Here is a 19,375-nt window from a genome sequence, read left to right as displayed (position 1 = left end):
GAGTTCACTTTTCCCTCTTTTTATTTTTATTTTTTTGTTTTAATCCTTTGCTGCTATAGGACTATTGCCATCTCTGTTTAATAAGCACATTTCATTTAAATAGCTTTCTTGAGTTCCACCTCACCCTCCTAATAAAACACACCATGTTTCAGAGACGGGGTAATATTCCAAGCACAAACCATGTGAATTTATGTTTTGCAAAGTAACATTACATCATATGGTTGATAATTACATTTTAATATTGATGCCGACAGTAGCTCATGAAAATGTGCACCTAGACTCAACTTTGGAATTTCATGGTTTATCATAACTTGCTAGTAGACACTCCTTAGCACCATTTTTTCCTTTGTTTTTAATACAGAATATTGTTGGTTTGTTGTTGTTTTTTTCTTTTCTCAGAAAGCTCCCATTATGGTCAGCTGTGCTGAAATTAAAAAAAACATCCTAAGAGAGGATGTTATGCTCTGTTAAAACCTAAAAATGGCTCAGATACTAAGGAATTAGCAAAATTCATGTGTAATTGATAAGGTTAATACTGCTTGTTATGTAAAAGGAATGATACAGGCACAAAAAGGTTTTACAGTTCTGAATGAGGGGAAGAAGTGGTGGGGGGCAAGATGAGGAACTGAAGAGAAAGACACGGTCATTTTGGAAAACCTCTGCAAGCAAAGCCGTTAGAAATTATCAACGTGCCATATAAAGTGTATGAAGAGCAAGAAAAAGCACATTTAAGGAGAGGAGACCATTGCTAAGCAAAGGCCATAATGGGATTTCTGCTTTTCTCTGTCAGCCCTGCTTCTCCAACGGCGCCGTCTGCCAGCTCACAGAAGGACAAGGGGAGTGCCAGCACCACGAACGCGTGGCAGCAGGAAGAGCAGAGACCAGGAGCAGGCAGCAGGCTGGGACACAACCTCTCCCTGGCACCATCAAGGTGTTCAGCCTGCTCAAGCTGTCTCCTGAAATCTTCACACTGTGACCCCACTCCACACATCTTCTCCAGTGCTAGGGATTACTCTGAGCAAGGTGAAAAGGATTGCCATAATCAAGGTGAAAATAGGGAGCAAGGGATAGGATGGAGGGGGGCCACACAGAACATGGCAGGTGCATTCAGGAGGAACGTATTCCCCAAGGAGATGCCTCAGGAAAGGGAGAGGTGAGGACACATCATCCCAGTCAGATGGAAGCCTCTGGGGTGTTATTTCTGCTGCTTCTGGAACAGGCCTCCCTAGCTATTCACAGGAATACATTTCAGTGTCAGCTTTTCCTTAATTAACACAGACCCCCACCCCTTACAATCATATTAATCATATTAAAAAAGTATTAATAAACTACAAATAAGCAACCTGAAACCACACACCCTATACCTCTTTGTGTCATGGGGAAACTGAAAGGTATTTCTGACCAGCCAAGAAGAGGTGCTTCTCAGAGAGGGATATTTCCAGGCTGCTCCATCTCTGCACATTACTCACACAGCTGAACTATTCTCTTGCAAGGTCTAAAAATAAATTTGCTTTCAGATAAAGCTCAGTGTTGTAAATTTCAAACACAAGGAGGAAGGTTCAGAAAGTCAGCATGGAAAAAATTATATTATCATAAAGAGAGCTCACATTTGAAGTTTAAAGAAGAAAGTTCACAGAGCAAACGCTTCTTGTCTGGAACAGGTCAGATCAAGATTAATGGCTGGGTAACGTGACAGCTCCTGAGTACATATATATGTATCTGTAGTCTTCCATTAAATTCATATAAACTGCATCATTCTGGTTTAAAGAAGAATGTCTGCTCGCTGTTTCATCATTTCTGAAATCTTTTTACCTTCTTCTTTTAAAATATTTGCAAATCACTAATCTCTCTCAGTTTCTCTTCCCTTTGAGCAGAAATGTCAGTGATGTCTTATGATGCAAACCATTTACCCCTCTGCTTCCGACTCCCTAAAAAGCTTTTTCATCAAAAACAATACCAAAGCTAAGTGTCAGACCTTACTAAACTTGTGTGGATCACATCAGTCCACACTTAATAAGGCTGTGCACCAACACTGACTCCTCAGTTGGATTTATCAGATGTGACAAAGACATGCAGTTTTAGGGGAGTGCTCCAGATTATTCCTGGAATAAGGTTTTCCCACTTTGGTCCCAAAAAATGTATGTCTAATTGCACAAGGAGTCTTGCTAAACCTCTTCATCCAAATTCCAGACATTTCAGGTCAAAACTGAGATCTCTCTTCCCAGACTCTGGGTACAAAGGCAGCTTGGTTGACCCTCAGGCAGCCCACAGGTGCTGGAGCCAGCAGCATCACATCTGATGAGACAGTTTCAGCTGTTTTAGAGCCTGATAAAAACAAACAAAACTCAGCTTTGACTGCCTAGATTCCACTACACTTAGAATTATTCCTCTTGTCAGGAATGATTATCTGCTCCCTATCTGTGATGAACACACACAGTCCCACCCAGTTCTTACAGTCTGGACTCTTTTAATGGGTTTGTAACTGTAGGTAGTGTTGATACACATACAAGGAAGTTTTGACAGGACTGGTAAAACCTTCGAAATCTGATTTTTAAGTCACCCTGGAGGGTAAATAAAACCTTGCTAAAAGGAAACTAAATGGGGAAGCTAATAGAATTAAACCTTCCTAGGTAATATGGTAAACAGGGATACCACGTTGGAGGCTGAGTGGTAAATAAATGCCACATAGCACAAAAAAGATTTGGGAAAGTGGTAAAGCAAGCCAGTGTAGCTGAACAACAGGGTATGAGAGGCTGTAAGAAGCAAACTAACATCCTTCTGAAAGCTGAAGTTGTGTCCAAACGAAGGAAGTAGGAAGACTCATGACCTATTGTTGGCTAAATAAGTAAAAAAAAAATCAATCCAAAATGAAAGCAAACTTAAACCACAATTGGATAAGTCAAAAGGCAGCTTGTGGAATGACTATGAGAAGACACAAGAACTAACCACAGCCCCTTTTCCACATCTGAATGCAAAACCTGTCAGTCTGGCCAATAGATGATCAAGGGATAAAAGAAGCACTTAGAGAAGAAAATAAGTATTTTGAGCTCTCCATACAGAGAACCCAGATCCAAGGGAAGATGACATGTCAGAACATTTCCTTATGAGGTACTGGTTTGGATCATCCATTTAAAATGGAGATTTCAGTGGAAAAGGCTACAGAACGAACATATGAGCAATAACAATTTGCACACATCAGAAGATACTATGAAAGCATTCTTAAGGAACTCATGGATGAAACAGCAGTGCGAGTAACCGCCTCTTTTAAGACTGCCTCAGAATCAAAGGACTGCAAAATGGCTTACACCATGGCCATTTCATAAAGGGCTCCAAGAGAAAGCAAAAAAACCCAGGTAGTCTCAAATTGATAGAAACTATTGAAAAGAACAGTGCTGGCAGACACATGGTAATATGTTATATTAGGCAAGTCAATACAACTTTCATAAAGGCACGAAAATGCCACAAATGAAAAAGGAAAGCAAATACTAAGGAACTGAGAACACATCCTGATTCCAGTGGAATAAATATAAAATGCATCCATCGCATGATGACTGTTTTCATTTCTGGTCCATTTTGATAAGATTACCTGAATGAAATAAAATTAGCTATACAAGTTCAAAAGCAACTGAAAAAGGCATCTTTTTGCATAACACACTCAAAGTCTGGAGCTCTTCCTCACAGGATGTCCAAAGTTTACACGGGTCCACATAACAACTTACCAAATTCATGACATCAAATACAAGAATAAAAAATACATATTAAACTTCAGAGCCCAGCTTTTTGTCTCAGGAAGTCCCCAAGGCACAGATTTCTGGATGCTAGAGGGATATCCTGCAGGAGTTTACTCCATGCATTTTTCCTGTCCTTATGCAGCACTGGCTGGTGGGCGCAGGTGGAAGGAGGACACGGGGCTGCAGCTGAGCCTGTGGCCACTGCTGCAGCTCTTCCTACACAAACAAGCTCTAGTGGCTGTTCTGGCTGCTGTGCTACACCCAGCTGCCCAGCACAGCCTAATAAACTGCAGAACAGGGAAAACAGAATGGAGACAAAGTCATCTCTCAGGAATTTTGTTTGTCCCCCTTCATACTTTTTGGCTCACCTACCTTCTCATACATTTGTTCCACTATTTCCAAAAGTAGGGAGAGCGAGGACCAGCATGAGCAAGACATTTTGACAAAGTTCTGCAAAGAATTTGAGATAGTCTCCTGATACTTGTACCACTGTAAACCAAGACTTTTATACTCCTCTTACTAAGTCTGTCCAAAGGAAATGTACCCCTGACAATACAAACCCCACAGCGGCACTACAGATTCAGACATTTAGTAGCAGACCTGGTTTGATTCCCTTTTGCACTGCCAGGAACTGAACAGTGCTCTGACAGGTCAACTATTAGAACTTAACTTCTCATAGAACACTCACAGGCAGACTCTCTCTCTGATGGAAGGACCCAGCTGATTGTCCCCAAGGTTTGGTCCTTTAGGATTACAGATTATAAACACTGGTGTGTTTATTAAGTGGAAGAGTGGAGGTCTAGCTGTTTTTGGAGGAGCAGTGGGATGAAGACAGGCTGGCTTAAAATTTGATTTGGTTTCAAGTAATAACCTCACTAAAAACTCTCTTTCTCAGCATTTCAGAAATTTGGTCCAGGCCTGAAGGCAAGTTTCTCATTCTTTTCTAGAGTTCCCTCAAATGAGAGTTGGCATCTCCCATTACATGGACTGCAGGCTCCAATAAATCACAGGATACAGTAAACTGAGCTGACTACTAAGTCTTACCCATAAGATCATATTTCTTTAAGTTTGTCACAACCTGGCAGGTAATCAGAAAGAAAATGCCCTTGCTCCTGAGCTTTTGGGAGCCCTACATATTACAAAAAGTCCTGAAGTCATTCCTGCTTGACATTGCACAAACAGACTCAGTATCTGCAAGCAAGATAAACATATTCATGGTGGGAAAAATCTGTTAAAATAAAATATGCAAATGCTTTCAAGCTTGCATGTCGTTGATATTTTGGAAAGGTTCTGTGCGCCCACGATGTTTCTCCTTTCAAGGATGGTAGGGGACATGTCCAAATCGTTACCTCAACAGCTGCTATTCCAAATGGTGCTCCACAGCCCCAGAAATGAACAGCACCAACTTCTTTAAGTATGTAGCAGTGAATAAATCTGTTCTGAAATGTTTACTCTGGAACAGCCTGATCATCAAGGATGCAGAAAGTCAGCATCAGACTAAGTAACTGTTAGAACATAAATCCAGGATAACACTGTTCATGTCATTGACATCTCTTGCAGACACTTAACTGGTTTAAGCATGAGTACCTAACCACAAGCCTAAGCACAGAAAAGCTTTACATCTGGAGGAAGATGTTACATATCAGAAAGGAGGAATAAACAAAAAGAAATCTATCTAAATTTTACTGACACAATGTGTGTCGTAAACTGATTTGATAAAAAGAACCAAAAATGTATGGAACAAATTAGGACACACTATTACACAAAACCAAAATAAGGTAAACTATAAAAGTGGGGAGGAAAACACATCCTTTATATGACGTAATGTTCCCAATGAGGTCCAAGGAGGGACTGCAATTCATTCACTGACGAACAAAGAATGTTTCCTGATGAATCTTCTATTTTTATTCTATCTAGACTTTAATTTTATTCACGATAGTAGCTGAGTAGTTCAATTTTTCTGCCTAATTTCTTCCCAGTTGTGAAACAGGTGCTGTGAAGATTAGTTAAGTATTTACAGGGTGATGAAAAAAAAATAGATTTTAAAGAAATCCTGCTGTTACCAAGCTTTTAATTATATATTATAGTATTTCCGGTGCTTTTGAAGTTAATATACTTCTTACAAACCCTAGACAGTGATGGAGTTTCCTTCTATAAAGCACATCCCTTTCAGACAAATTTATGTACTCTTATGCTTTCTAGATGTTTGGACGCTTTCAATCAATATACTACTGCCAGGAGTTCAGTGTGCCATTTTCTAAAGCTGCTTAAGAGGTGGAGCTGAAAGCCTTTTCCTGTAAAGTGAAAGTAAATTACACTACTCAATTACACTCACAATCATTTTATATTGAGTTTTTTCTTATTTAATTTTTGAAAAGTCTATTTTCATAAGCTTATTATGCATATTGATAAGTCAATTTTTTTTTTTTTTTTAAAAATCAGCTTGAACCAGACTCTCCCACATTTTCATCACTTAGGCTACAGTACTTGCCAATAACTGTGAATAATATAAATTTTAAATTACACTTTTCAGTGAATGTATTTATTACTGTCACATCTGAGCAAGAGGAAGCAATTGTAATACCAAGTGATGACACACACTCATCAAACCAAAAGAGATCAAAGGATCTAAAACAAACACAAGACAGAAAATGTTTTCCATGAGCCGAAGTTCTCTGCAGTGACTCTTTAGAGACAATGTGCCTCCTTCTTCTCATCTAACAATTAAAGGAGAAATGGCTCATAGGGCCACAGGGAGCAAATTCTTGCTACTTTCCTAAACATTCTCAATCCTTTTAGTTTCTTAAACATACACACACATTTTCATACATGTCATTAGCAAAAGTGTGCTAGTTCTTCACCACTTTGATTGTAGTTTACACACACTACCCCCATGCTCCTAGCATTTTTCAAGTCACAAGATTTTTGTTCTCCCAACAGGCTTTTGTTCTATATTTATACAGCTACCAACTTCTCGGTGCCTTTTCACCTGATTTCTACATATATGTATTGTCAGCATAAATGATACAGTAGTAATTATAATATCCTGCTCAACAACATTCAGCAAAGGAGACCTCCAGCCCTGACTGCACCTCTCACATGCCTATGAACACTTCTAACTAATAATGACCTGTTTTGTTTAGCAAGGTTTTACTTTGAAATTATCTTCATTTCATCCTTTTTCAGTTAAACCATCATACGTTCAGCTCCTGGGCTAAACAACTAAAAACTAAATAAAAGAAGAAAAAAATCCTTGAAAATAGCAGGTTCAGTTTTAAATTTCTGATGCCAGGAATGCATTCTGTCGGTGAAGAAAGGGAGCAATGAGCTTCCAAGAATATATCCAGCAGAAAGGAAAATGAAAGATGAGAAGCTTAGTGTTACTCAACAAATGAGTATAACTAATGCTGTATTCATCTGCCTTTTAAGTCAATGATCTAGAGTACTATAACATAACTGAACAATGTTCAGGAACAGTTGTTCCAGAATAACTATTCCATAATATTTCCATGTCTGAAAATATTTTATTTTAGCTCTTATGATCTTTTTTTCAAAATAGCTTTCATGTACAAATAGCTCATATATAGCCTGTACACATTTGCCATATTTTGTAGTGCTAGAGGAAATCACACACTATGTGTTGATTTCTTAAGTTGCCAGTGCTTAAAGATTTACTGTTACATTAATCATTAAAAATAATACACTTAACTCTGGTTTTGCACTTATACTTCATTTCTTCAGGTTTATTTTTAAAATCAATGGTAAAAGGCAATCTAATGGATTTGGGAGGAGAGTTTCATGTGTTTTCTTTCTTGGAGCTTATTGAAGGAACTAATCCATCAATTCTGAAAGGAAATAAAACAACTGTTTAGCAGTGTGCAAAAGCACCAGCCAGCCATGCTACCCAGCAGCGTGCCCAGAAAACCTCATGTATTCACAATACTTCCTCAAATTTCAGGAGAAATCACTCAAACTGCTACAGGGAAAGCCACCACAGTGGTCACTCCAGGCATGGTGTGGATGGAAATGCAGCTCTTGGACAGTTCCATAGAAATGCTATTGTATGTTTACCTAAAATGCTACCACAGCACAGGATAATTGTTCACTTTGACAGATACCTGTTGGTTCAGTTGGAGGAAAAGGGGCTACAACTGAAGATTTTGTGGTCAGGGACTGATGCTATGCCTTAAAGCCTATCTGTTCATGCTAAGGCCTGAACCCAGCATTGAAAATTTTCAATCAGGCTTTCTCTCCCATGCCTGGGTGTACTCATCTGCTACCAAAATGACCAGCAATTCTACATTAAAAAACTATACATTCCCACCCTGGTAAATAACATAGACTGATACAGCAACCTGCTTTGGAAAGAGACTTCAGGATCCTGATTTTTCTTTCTGTACAACCAAAATAAAAACATCATTTTTTTTTGTCTACATAGCTTCGTGAATACTCACCAATAAAACATCTACTTACCTCCATCCTCCAACTAACTTTATTTCTCCTTACTGATTTAATGCTGTTTTTAGTGTCAGAATGAAACAGGAGAAAAAAGCATGCCTGTCAATCACTATTTCCATGGCTTAATACATCTCCCAGCCTTAAATTTCATCCATGACAGCCAGCTCTATTCCATTATTTATAGTTATCTCTAAACTTAAGCAAAATTTCCAACATACACCAATACAATAGAGATGAAGGAGTGCGAGGAAGCTTAGAATTGACATTTGTCTATCCATTTTTTGTTAAGACATCAAAGGGTTCAATATTCTTTCAGTAAATACATTTGTCAACATGAAACATTCTAACTACATGCTTCAGATTGCAAAATAAAACAGAGAGCTATCACATCATGATGCTAAAAGCTATCCATCATCTTGGTTTGCCTGGTAGAAGATCGGGAGTTATGGAGAGTATGCTCCCTCAAGAAGCAGATATTTATAGAAATTACATATAATTTAAGTCTTATACATAATCCTTAGAAGTTCATCACCAATTAATTGATGTGTTATATATATACATATAAACTGACTATTAAAGAAGTTACATACTTGGATGAGGGGAGTTTCACCACATAGCTTATAATAATTTGTCCCATCACAACAGCAGATGCTAATTTAATGGAAACTGCATAAAAATACTCAGAAAAACAGCTACTCCATACAGTAGCTGCTGATTTACTAACTCAATGAAGTGGGAACAGAAGGGACCACGCCACTTGAAGGGTCAGGACTTAACACCTTATCTTCATAAAGAGTTTTTCATTAACAAACCAAATCTTCTACAAATAATTAATTTAGCTTTATTACACTTCTGCGCATTACAAAAATTTGATTGCAACATTCAGGTTTTTTTATAAAGCCCTAAATCTTGGAGCTTTGAGGAACCTTATATGAAAAATTGTGTTCTAGCTCTTGAAAGTTCATTAATTGCTAGCCTTAATACTGGAATCAGAAAGAATGAAATGTGATTCAGCTGTAGCTGGATCATAAATCCAGCTGGTTCATGTATTCACATGGCAAAGGAGAAGAGGGAAAAAGCCATTCAATCAAAAGAAGAAAGGGAGATTGAGACAGATTGATATACTTTTCAATACAGCACATGATTAGTAAGATTTTCCTATCAGGTCTCCTTGTAACACAGGTGCAGGTTTTGGTTTTGTTTTTAACCTGCAAAACATAACGTCAGCATTCCGTATTTTAAACTCACCCCCAATTTTTTCCTCTCTTTTAGGAGCCCTTGGCTTCAGAACTCAGGACCTAGAAGTAAAGGTGTGCTGATTCAGCAGCAGTAACTCTACCAGCCTGGCAGATAACAACAGCAACGACAGGTCAGATCAGTAGATTATCTCCCACAGTGACTATCAGTGGATACATAAGGAAGTGTTAAAGAATACAGCAGCTTTATAGCGTACATATTTCACCAGCTTCCCAGCTTACATACAGCTCAGGGACTGAGCAGAGCTGCTATCATTGTGCTTAACAGCAGTAGATGGATCTTCCTTCTGCAAAGTTATCTAAATGTGCTAACAGCCCAGGTCAGCCAGCAGCATCTCTAATTTTCCATGCCAAAGAGGTCCACAGTTAATGTGTGTCTCTGCTCTAGGCAGTGCCTAACCCTCAGTGCCTGGGCAGGAGAGGATATGGTTTGCTGTGAAGTTATACATGCTTACACACACTGGAACTGCTTAAAAATGGGGCACTCAAGGGCTGGCACTGTCTGCACAGCCACAGCACTGTGGAATGTGCCAAAATATTAAAGTGCTACATGCACAGAAAGGTAGGGTACAGCCCCACAAAAAGTGCCACTCAACTGGCTTTAACAACAACCATATCAATGCCTTGGAGAAGCTGAAAATTGAGAATTTTATGTGTCTCTCACAAAATTGAGAGTCTGGGTCTCCATGATCCCCCCCTCCTTTCCTCTTTCCTTTGGGGCAATCTGATTTAGTTTATTTAGTTTATTATTTAGTTTATTATTTAGTTTATTATGGGGAATTAAGGTGGAATTAGTGCAGTTTCACACAGCAGAAAAACATGACAGCAGATATCCATGATTTTTGATGGCAAACTTAATGCTGAAAGAGCTCTTAGGCTTCTTTTGCTTTTGACCACAGCACACATCCTCTGGCACACAGCACATTGCTGGAGGAGAACTCCTGCTCCAGGGAACTTCTGCCTTTGCAATGGCTGTGCCCCATATACCTGTACATATACTTGCCACTTCTCATCCTTGCCACACACAAAGCCAAACATTTAACCAACCAATCGGCCAAGATAAGACAAATTTTTAGCAATTAAACATCTGCTCAACAGCTGAGCCTCATTTACAAACTGAGGTCTCCATCTCTTCTGACATCCATTTTTGTTCCATGGTGAAATAAAAAGTGTAACACCACAAACACACCACTTTATCTAAAAGTTACAAGTGTTTATGTAGCCAACAAGAAGATGAGAATGAAAGAGAGGAACAGCCACATGAGAAGCTTGTAAGAAGAAACTGAGAAATGTGACTTCACACAGGTCACAGCAGGTGACACGTTACTTACTGATGATAAGAAAGTGCCCACCTAGTACTTTCTACACTGTCAGCAATAGCACCACACTGGAAACACCTTGTCTCTGTGGAATTGGACTGCCTGATAAAGATATCCTCATAAGAGATATCTTATTTACTGAACTGATTCTTTTGTGATGACCTTGATCAATAATACCAGAAGCAAGGCGTGTGATACTTGTGCATTCTTCTGAATCTTAAAAACCCTTTAACCTCTCCCTACCTTACCAAATACATCAGCCTGAACTGTCAGGTTTCATTGGCAAACTTTGAAGTGTGTTCATGTTATGAGAGCGCTATTGCAACATCAGTTTCCTTCTGCAGGGATACACTCACCCTCCAGCCCTGGGATGTGAACTATTGCTGAGTAAAACAGGGTGATGAAACAATTATTGCTGAATTTGGCATGATTCACAGCTGGTAATAACCACCTCCAAATGCAACATTCAAATTTACATTCTCATAATCAAAGGTCAGAAAAAGACAGCAAAATGGGTCATTATTCACAGCTGTTAAAACTATACATTTACACTAGATACTGTATAATTCTTAGACAAACTGTGACTACACCTGTAAAAAATGTGATATATATAGAATTACAGATTTATAGCATCTTGTATAAATCCCACTATATTTCCCTGCAACAAAAGTTTTTTCATGCAAAATTAATGTGCCATTCCCTAGCACGGAGCTCTCCAAATATTTAACCTCCTCAGTATTTCTTCCTTTGGCAGAAGAGAAGAATGAGTGACAACCCACTGGCTTCCCAGCATGGGAAGAGCTTCTGCCAGCCTTCCATGTTGCAAGTGAGGACAATCCACACAGTGCTGCCCTTTAGTCAAAGGTATGTATATAAACAAATCAGCTTTGGAAAAAAGGCATCTTTTTTGTCTAAAACACCAGGTTTAACACTTAACTATGTACCACAGTAGCCAAATTATTTTGATTTCAGACAAACATTATCATAAAGCATTATGGTCATGGGGATACAAGAGGACTCAAAACACTCTCACCAACGTAAAAATATTCCTATCACTCAGCATTTGGCAAATGTTAGCTTCCTTAGAACCATCAAACAGGAGGCAAGAACTCCAATAGAACGGAAATCCAAAAAGGTCATTAGCAGGACAGCATGAAAGACTGCAAACCTGATCCTCCACATATGCCTGTGAGACAAGCAGGTCCTTAAGAAGAATAAGACTTTTGCTTTACAGTGAATGAGTGCTTATAAGCTAAATTGTGAGGCAGACATGCACTGCATCCGTTTTCAGTCTATTTTATTCTCAATAATCACAGCCTACATGTTCAGTAACTAACTGTTGAATCAATCACTACATTGGAAGGGAGTACTATGGCATTTTTCCCTTTTGAATTTTTATTATTTTTAATAAGAATGGTGAGTTCTTTGTAATCATCAGTACAAAAGACTTCAGCTTTAATTTAGAGCAAGAATACCCTGGCCAGCAGAAGCTTGGCATGAAGAACAGAAATAGAAAAAAACTTACTGCCCTTTTAAAAATCAAAAGTAGCACCTTATCATAATGATAGCATAGCATAATGACAGCATGATTCCAATAGCTTTCATGTGCCAGTTTCACAACACTATTTCTATTAAATCATTTAGAATAAACATCTATTTTCATTTACTAATCTTTCTCCCAGTTAGAATCTCTCTGAATCTCTGTACAATGGTAATTTCATTTCTTCCCACTTGCTTGCATCTTAATTAAAATCGGTCCATGTTGACTTTCATTTTTTATAATATATCTGCCTATTTCACATCATAGCACCTTCATGACCCCCAGAGAGTCACGAGCATTTAATATTTTATTTTGACCTTGTTAAGTTACTGGAACCATCAAAGATTTTTCTTCTTCCCTTGATAAGCATTTTTTAATCCTTCTGAAAATGTAGAGGTTGTGTAAAAACATATAGTTGAGAACTATGTTTTCTTTAAACAACTCTTGCTCCTTTATTTTAAAAAAACCCAACGATTTGTTGCCTTTCAATTTATTGCAAGTATTTTTTAATAACCATAAACTTAATTATTGATTAAATAAGGATCACTGCTTAAATGGTACTTAGAGGCTTTTTTCTCCGAGTTTCAAGAAAAAAAAATAGATCTTGATTTTCAAGTAAAAAATATACCATCAATAATCAGTGACTTGACTTTATAACAGTCTTCTATACGGTATCTGAGTTTACAAAAACAGGGGGTCGGGGGGAGAAGAAGCTGTCTTTTATTAGAGCAGTGGACCCAGCTGAAAAGTAAAAATTACCTGAGAAAATACACAAGCCTTTCTCGGCCTGGAGCAGAAAGCTTGCCTATGTGCTTGAACTTCATCACCTGCTCTACTGACAGGTATTACTCAAAATGCTTACAAAGCACATGAAGAAGCACCAGTTCGGATGGGAAGCAGAAAGGTGCTGAGCTATCCCTTCCTCCTAACACCTGCAAACTTGTCTTTGGAGCTCAAAGAAGAAACAAAATACTGGGTACAGTGGCACTTACATTTACATATTTGCCTCGGGTTCTCACCCAAATGAACCTTTCTTTGCATGAACAGCACAGGCTCAGGTTCATGCAAAGGTTTTGGCACAGTCTGAGTCCTGCTGTCAGAGGCAGCCTGACTATATATGTTGTCATTTATCAGGCTTGTATTTGCATTCACCTTCAGTGTGGACCCTCACCTGCAGAAAGCCCAAGATCTCTAACCCAACCACCTGCCACAGGGAGGGTATCTGGCATAAGACTTCCCAAGCAGAATGGCAGCTTTAAAAGCCAGCTGGCATTTATAACCATTTTGTACTAACTTTGGATGGCACAGCTGCACGAAGAAGTACAGTGCCTAGAAATACCACTGCACTGAGCCTAGGTGGGAAACATGCTGCATTTGCTGCTTCTTTGAGAAGCAAAGCAGGCACAGCCACAAAGTTCTCCTCACTCAAGCTTCTATTTACATTCCAGAAAGTCGAGTCTCAAGTTCATCAGTTCTGTATAATCAGTATTTGGCTACTGGGTGGAGGAAACTGGAAGCAGATAGTGACAAAGTAGGAGAGGTGGATTGTTTGCCAGGAAAAAGCCAAGAAGTTACAGTAACAGCAAAAAAAGTTTTTAAAAAGAAAGATTGTAATGAATGAGAATAAGGGTCAATACTAAGATGGGCACTGGCAAGGAAATGTCTATTTTAAGGAGACCGCAGCATGAAGGAAAGCATAAAAACATGCACAGTTTCCTTCAGAGGATAGGAGAGACAGAAGAGATGCTGCTTGTGGTTAAATCAGCCCTTCATCTAGGGAGAAGAACAAAATTTAGGGGTTTGCAACGAATACAGCTAATAGATCACCTGGGTATGTGTTAGAGAAGAGATAACTGGAAAGTAAAGTGGAATTCCCAGTGGAAGTAATTATAATTTCAGTTTTTTATATGGTGTGCAGATTTATCCAAGGTCCTAAGAAGAATACTTAATGTAATTGCTTACCATGCCCCCTTCTTCCCCCAGCATATTGCCCTTCTTTCTCCCCCAGCCACTTCAAACACAACAGCTGGTAGTCAGGGAGGCTTAAGTTCTGTTACCATAAGCAGAGAGCTTGAAGAAATGATATATGAAGAAATACAATACAAACACTCATGGCTCTCCTGTAGATTTTGTTACCAGTGAGTGCCAGCTTACTGAAAAAAAGTCCTTCATAGGCTTCTGTCAGATGGGGCCTGTAACAAGTTCCTAATATTATTTAACCTATCATAAGCAGCCTCACAGTAGCTCTTGAGATGAGTACGCATGCCACAGACACAAGCTCTGAAGGAGGGACTGGTCCTCTAGCAGTGATTTCAAAGGAGCAACAGCCTCCTAAGTATGAATATTTGCTGAAAGGCTACATCACAAATGGTCACTTGTAGTAACACATTCTCAAGCAGCATTTTGGCAGCATTCATAAGTAGTGGTAGAGCTGAGTTCTGCAGCGTGGTATTCTGCTGTCAACCTCAAATTTCACTTCCTTTTTCTATTAGTAGAAAGTACTGTGGTAGCAAAACCTCCCCTCTTCAGTGGAATAGAAACAATTCTACTATTTGGAAATCTTCATATTGGCATGTAAAGCATACATATAAATTCTAGCAAATTAAATTTTAGGGCAAGACTGTTTGTTTAGGCCATGTAAACAAAATGCTGCAAGACTTGCTGAGTTCTGAAAACTTAAACCACAGACAGCCAGAATACAGCTGCACATAGTCAGATATGGTGTGTCTGCTAATATTGGCAACTTTATCATGCTGCAGAAAATTTAACTGCTCGTTAGTATATGCATAGAAGAAATATATGTTGAATAAACTGGAGCAAAACCAAAAACCATTCCAAGGTCATAAATTATGAAAGCCAAGGTCACTCAGTTGCTTTATAGAGTACTTGACAGTATTTATTAGTTGTACTACTGTGGCACCTAAGAGCCCCAGGCACAGGCCAAGGCTCAGATGTGCTCATGCTTGCAAAAATACAAAAGAAAAGATAAACGACAAACTGTTGTAGGCCGTAGCTAAGGGCTTCATACAAAGCAGGGTACTGTCAAGTGTCAGCTCCTGATGTACATCTTTTAATGATGTACAGCTAAAGCCTAGATCCCAGTTCCTTGGCAGGATGTTACTTTTGGTGCTAGATTTACCTGGTGAGCAGGAGGCCACCTGGAGTTGGATGACATCCACTGCTCACACCAAGGATGTACCTGAACTCCCATTCTTCCCTGCTTTTCAGGTATTTGAACCAACACTGCAGGGAATGCACATCTCTCAATTCACAAGATGGATCCTGAAGCCCAGATTTAGTAAAGCCAGAAGGAATTCAGAGGTATGCATTCAGTATCCTACTGGAGCAGTATGCAAGAAAGACCATGAGATTCATGGAGCAAGGGAGCTACACACTTTCTCCAAGGTGGGGACATGCTTCTGCAGCTTAATGGTTAAAGCACCAAGGAAGAGAGTCACAGGCTCCAGACTGGGCTTTTAAAGTTGTTTCTGGTTTTATCACATAACTAAGATGTAAAAATATACAAATGATGTGTAAAATAAGACCACATTGCCCAAATGAGTACCTTCACTAATAAGCCATAAAGTTGGCTGGATTCTTGCTTATTTTCATTCTGGTCTTGCAACTCTTGCATGGAGAATGTGAACACAAGGCAGAATTTCTCGTGCCTGCTTCATTCAGATGCTTTTGAGGTAAGACAATAAGGGCTCACAGTATTTCTGGTTTTTTTGTTAAAACTTAAAAAAAATGCTTTTAGGACCTATTTCCTTCTTCAGATGTGTTTCTAAGTGTTGAACACTGGAACAGTGGTGTAGAATATGTTGTGTAAATTACACTCATTCTCTTTTAAAAAAACGTAGTTGCTCATTGGCCTTTACATTTATTTATATTTTGCTTATTTATATTGAGTTGTATTGATAGTCAGAGGAGCTTGTCTGCTGTTCACAGCACATATTGCTATGTTTAAGAAATGCTCTTAAAAATCTCAGTCTGGCACCTCAAATAAAACACTGAGTCACAAGTCCCTTGAACCCCTAAGTTGTTCATGCTTCTATTTACTCCTTCAGCCCACGGAAATGCCAGGATGTTACTCTCAGCCAATTTCTCATAACTTAAATATTACAGTAACTGCTCGTGAGCTAAGCAGCAGGCGGTGGTATTCTTGTGTCACTGCTTTCAATTTCGGGCTGCTTCGGTAAAAAACGCACCGTAACTTTTCTGCCTTCCTGCGGGTCTGCAGCGCAGCCAGCCCCTCACCGTGAGCGGGGCACCGCCTCCCACCCAGCACCCCCAAAACCCAGAGCAGGCACAAGCTCCGCACACCCGCGGCCGAAAAACTGGGGCAATCCATCACCTGGAGCATTTTTAATCTGGATCGGGAATTTAATCGTTCCCAGTCCTTTAGAAGTACTGGAAACGCGAGGTGTGCCGCAACACCCACCAAGTGGCACGCCTGGCAACCCCCGCCCGCCCCGGAGCACCGCGACGCGCCGGGGCGCGATACGGGGCCGGTCCCGTACCGCGGGACCACGGCAGAGGATGCTCGTAGGTCTCTGAACGCCCTCCTCAGCACAAGCCCCGTGGCGGGAGCTCCCGGTAACGCGCTCCTTCCGAGCCAGGAGGGATGCTGCTCCCCCGCCCGGGGAACCGGGCGCGGGGCTCCCCTCTCCCTCACCCCACACAAAGGCACGGCAGGGCGGCGGGGAGGCGAACCGGGCCCCGCCGCGCTCCCCTCGTCCCGGCTTCCCCCTTCGGTGCCGCCTGAGGGACAGCGGACCCCGGCAGGGGCATCGCCGCCCGGGGGAGCGCCCGCCCGGGGCTCGGGGAGCGCCTGCCGCGCGGTCGGGGCGAGCGGGACGGCGAGGCGCTCTGCAGACAGGTAGCTCCTGCTAAAATGGAGGGAGGGGAGAAATGCGGCGCTCGCTGGAGAAACTTACCGGAGGAAACCGACGAGCCGGACAAACTGGAGTTACTGGATGCGGCCATCGTCCCTCCTCCTCGCCCCTTAGCTGCGAGCCCCGCGTCGGCCCCCGCTGCTGTCCGGCCGCCGCTGCCGCCAGCCCATCGCAAAGTGCCGGAGCCGCGCCGCGCCGAGCCGCCGCCGCAGCCCGCGCTCGGCTCCCCGCACCGCCGGGGAGCAGGAGGCGGCGGCGACCCGCCGAGGCGCTGCCCGCCGCTCTCCGGGGCTGGGCGAAGCCGCTCGGCAGGTCAGGCAAAGGGCCCCGCGGCGCTTCCAGCGCCTCTCTCCGCCCTGGGGAGCAGGGCTTACCTTGTGACGGGGACGCGAGAGCCGCCCTGCCAGCGCCTTCCCTCGCCTCCCCTCGCCTCCTCCCTTCCCTTCCCGTCCCTTCCCTTCCCCGCCTCCTCGCGGGCAGCGCTGACAGCCCGCCGGGGGAACCCGCCGCAGCTCCCCTCACGCACACAAAGGAAGCGGCGGCGCTGCCGGCCGGGCTGCCGGCCCCGGCTGAGCGGGCAGGGTGGGTCCCGCTCTGGCGAGCCCCGGCGGCGCGGCAGCCCCTTCCCGGCCGCCGCCCGGCACGGGGCTGGCAGCGAGCGCGGCTCCTGCCATGTGCCGGCCCCGTCCCGGCGGCAGCGCCTGTTGAGCGCCCCGGCCGGAGCCCCCTCGGTGGTGCCGCAGTGTGGGCTCCGCGCTCGGCTGCGCCCCGCCGCCCGCCGGGGACCCCCGGCTGGGGCAGGGCTGCGCCCCTCGGCCTCGCCGCCCTTTGTCCGTCTCCTGACCCCGCGGGCTGCCCTCCGCTCCCGCGGGGTTCTCTCTCCATCTCTTCGGGCAATCTCCAATCTCCCACTTTCCCTTTTTCCTTTTTTTTGATTTTTTTTTTTTTTCCTTCCTCTCTCTTTTCTGACATGAGTTATTCTCCCAAAAACAGGCCGACACCAACACGAGGTTTTGACCTGCCAGGTGCACAGCGAGTGCGGGCCCCCGGCCTGGCCGCAGTTTGGGTTCTCCCTCCCACCTCCCCCCGCAGCGCTCCCGGCCCGGGGGCTCTGGGAGACACGGGGAGCGGCTGCCAGCATCCAACGGGGGCGGGGGGCATGGAGGGTCTGACCGACCAGCCGGGTCCGCATTAGTGTGCAAGAGGGAAAGAAGAGCCGAGAAAGCATCACTTGGAGGCTCCCTCCTGTTCACTGCCCTTCTCGCTCCCTTTTTCAGTGTTTTACCGCCAGCCAAAGGTTCCATCTCACTTCATAAAACGAGGATGGCAAGGCTACAGGAAGGCGGGCGCCCGAGTGGCATGGCACACAGTCTTGCTGGCACGGGATCTGTAAGAAGCTTAAAACCTATTTGCCATGACGCTGATTTATGAAAGCCTTCCATGTTTCGTAACAGGGAGTCTCTAACACAAAGTTACTTTGGAAGAGAGGAAGCGCATTAAAGTTTCTTTGGCAATCCAAGCCTTACCCACCCAGCTACTCCGCGTCCCAAACCAGCGTGCAAACCGCCTGCCCGCTCCGAAACCCGCGCCCAGCCGCTTCCCTTTCCTCGCCCAGCCAAAATGCAGCCCGGGCTCCCTAGAACCTGCAGCCGGTTCCCGTTTTTTCCTCGGGAAAGCAGGTCCCGAGTCCCCTCTAGCGGCGGAGGCGGCGGCGGCAGCGGTGCCGGGTCCCGCTTCCCCCGCGGGGCTCCTGCGGCAGCGCTGCCAACGCTGCCAAGGCCAGCTGGCTTCTCCGGGTTTTATTTTGTAATGACGGCTCCGAGAAGGAGAGAGCTTTAAACCAGGCTTCAGCACTAGCTCCTATTAATCTGTAAATTGCCGCGTGCGGACATAAAACCAGGACAGGCGTGTCACTGCTTTTTGGTCTTTGGCCAAATATTTCGTGTCACGCATTTTGAAGACGGGATGTTAAGGGAAAAATGAGAATGGCAGATAGGTCATAAAACTAAGCTGATACCTGGGGTGTAGGAAAATACTGCAGTAGTACAGTAAACACCAAGACTGTCGTAGTAAAATGTTACTTGCAGTGTGTGGGATGTTTCAAACAGTCAGATGGGATTCGCTTGGATCCTACGTGGTCGTTTCTTCTGCTCCTTCTGAAATATTTCTTTCCAAT

General features: G+C 42.8%; 1 protein-coding gene across 1 annotated transcript in view; it reads right to left on the bottom strand.

Annotated features, from left to right (window-relative positions):
* Positions 1-17,432, bottom strand: part of CHN2 (chimerin 2) — a 156,819-nt gene extending 139,387 nt beyond the window's left edge. Inside the window, exon 1 of the mRNA XM_058832799.1 lies at positions 17,242-17,432. Within this exon, the coding sequence (XP_058688782.1) occupies positions 17,242-17,290 (49 nt within the window). The 5' untranslated portion in view covers positions 17,291-17,432. The remainder of the gene's footprint in view (positions 1-17,241) is intronic.
* Between the last annotated feature and the right edge of the window lie 1,943 nt (positions 17,433-19,375).

The sequence above is a fragment of the Poecile atricapillus genome, chromosome 2 (assembly GCF_030490865.1).
Source record: "Poecile atricapillus isolate bPoeAtr1 chromosome 2, bPoeAtr1.hap1, whole genome shotgun sequence".
NCBI classification, from domain to species: domain Eukaryota; kingdom Metazoa; phylum Chordata; class Aves; order Passeriformes; family Paridae; genus Poecile; species Poecile atricapillus.
Note: the sequence above shows the minus strand (reverse complement) of the source record. Positions and strands in the feature narration are given on the sequence as shown.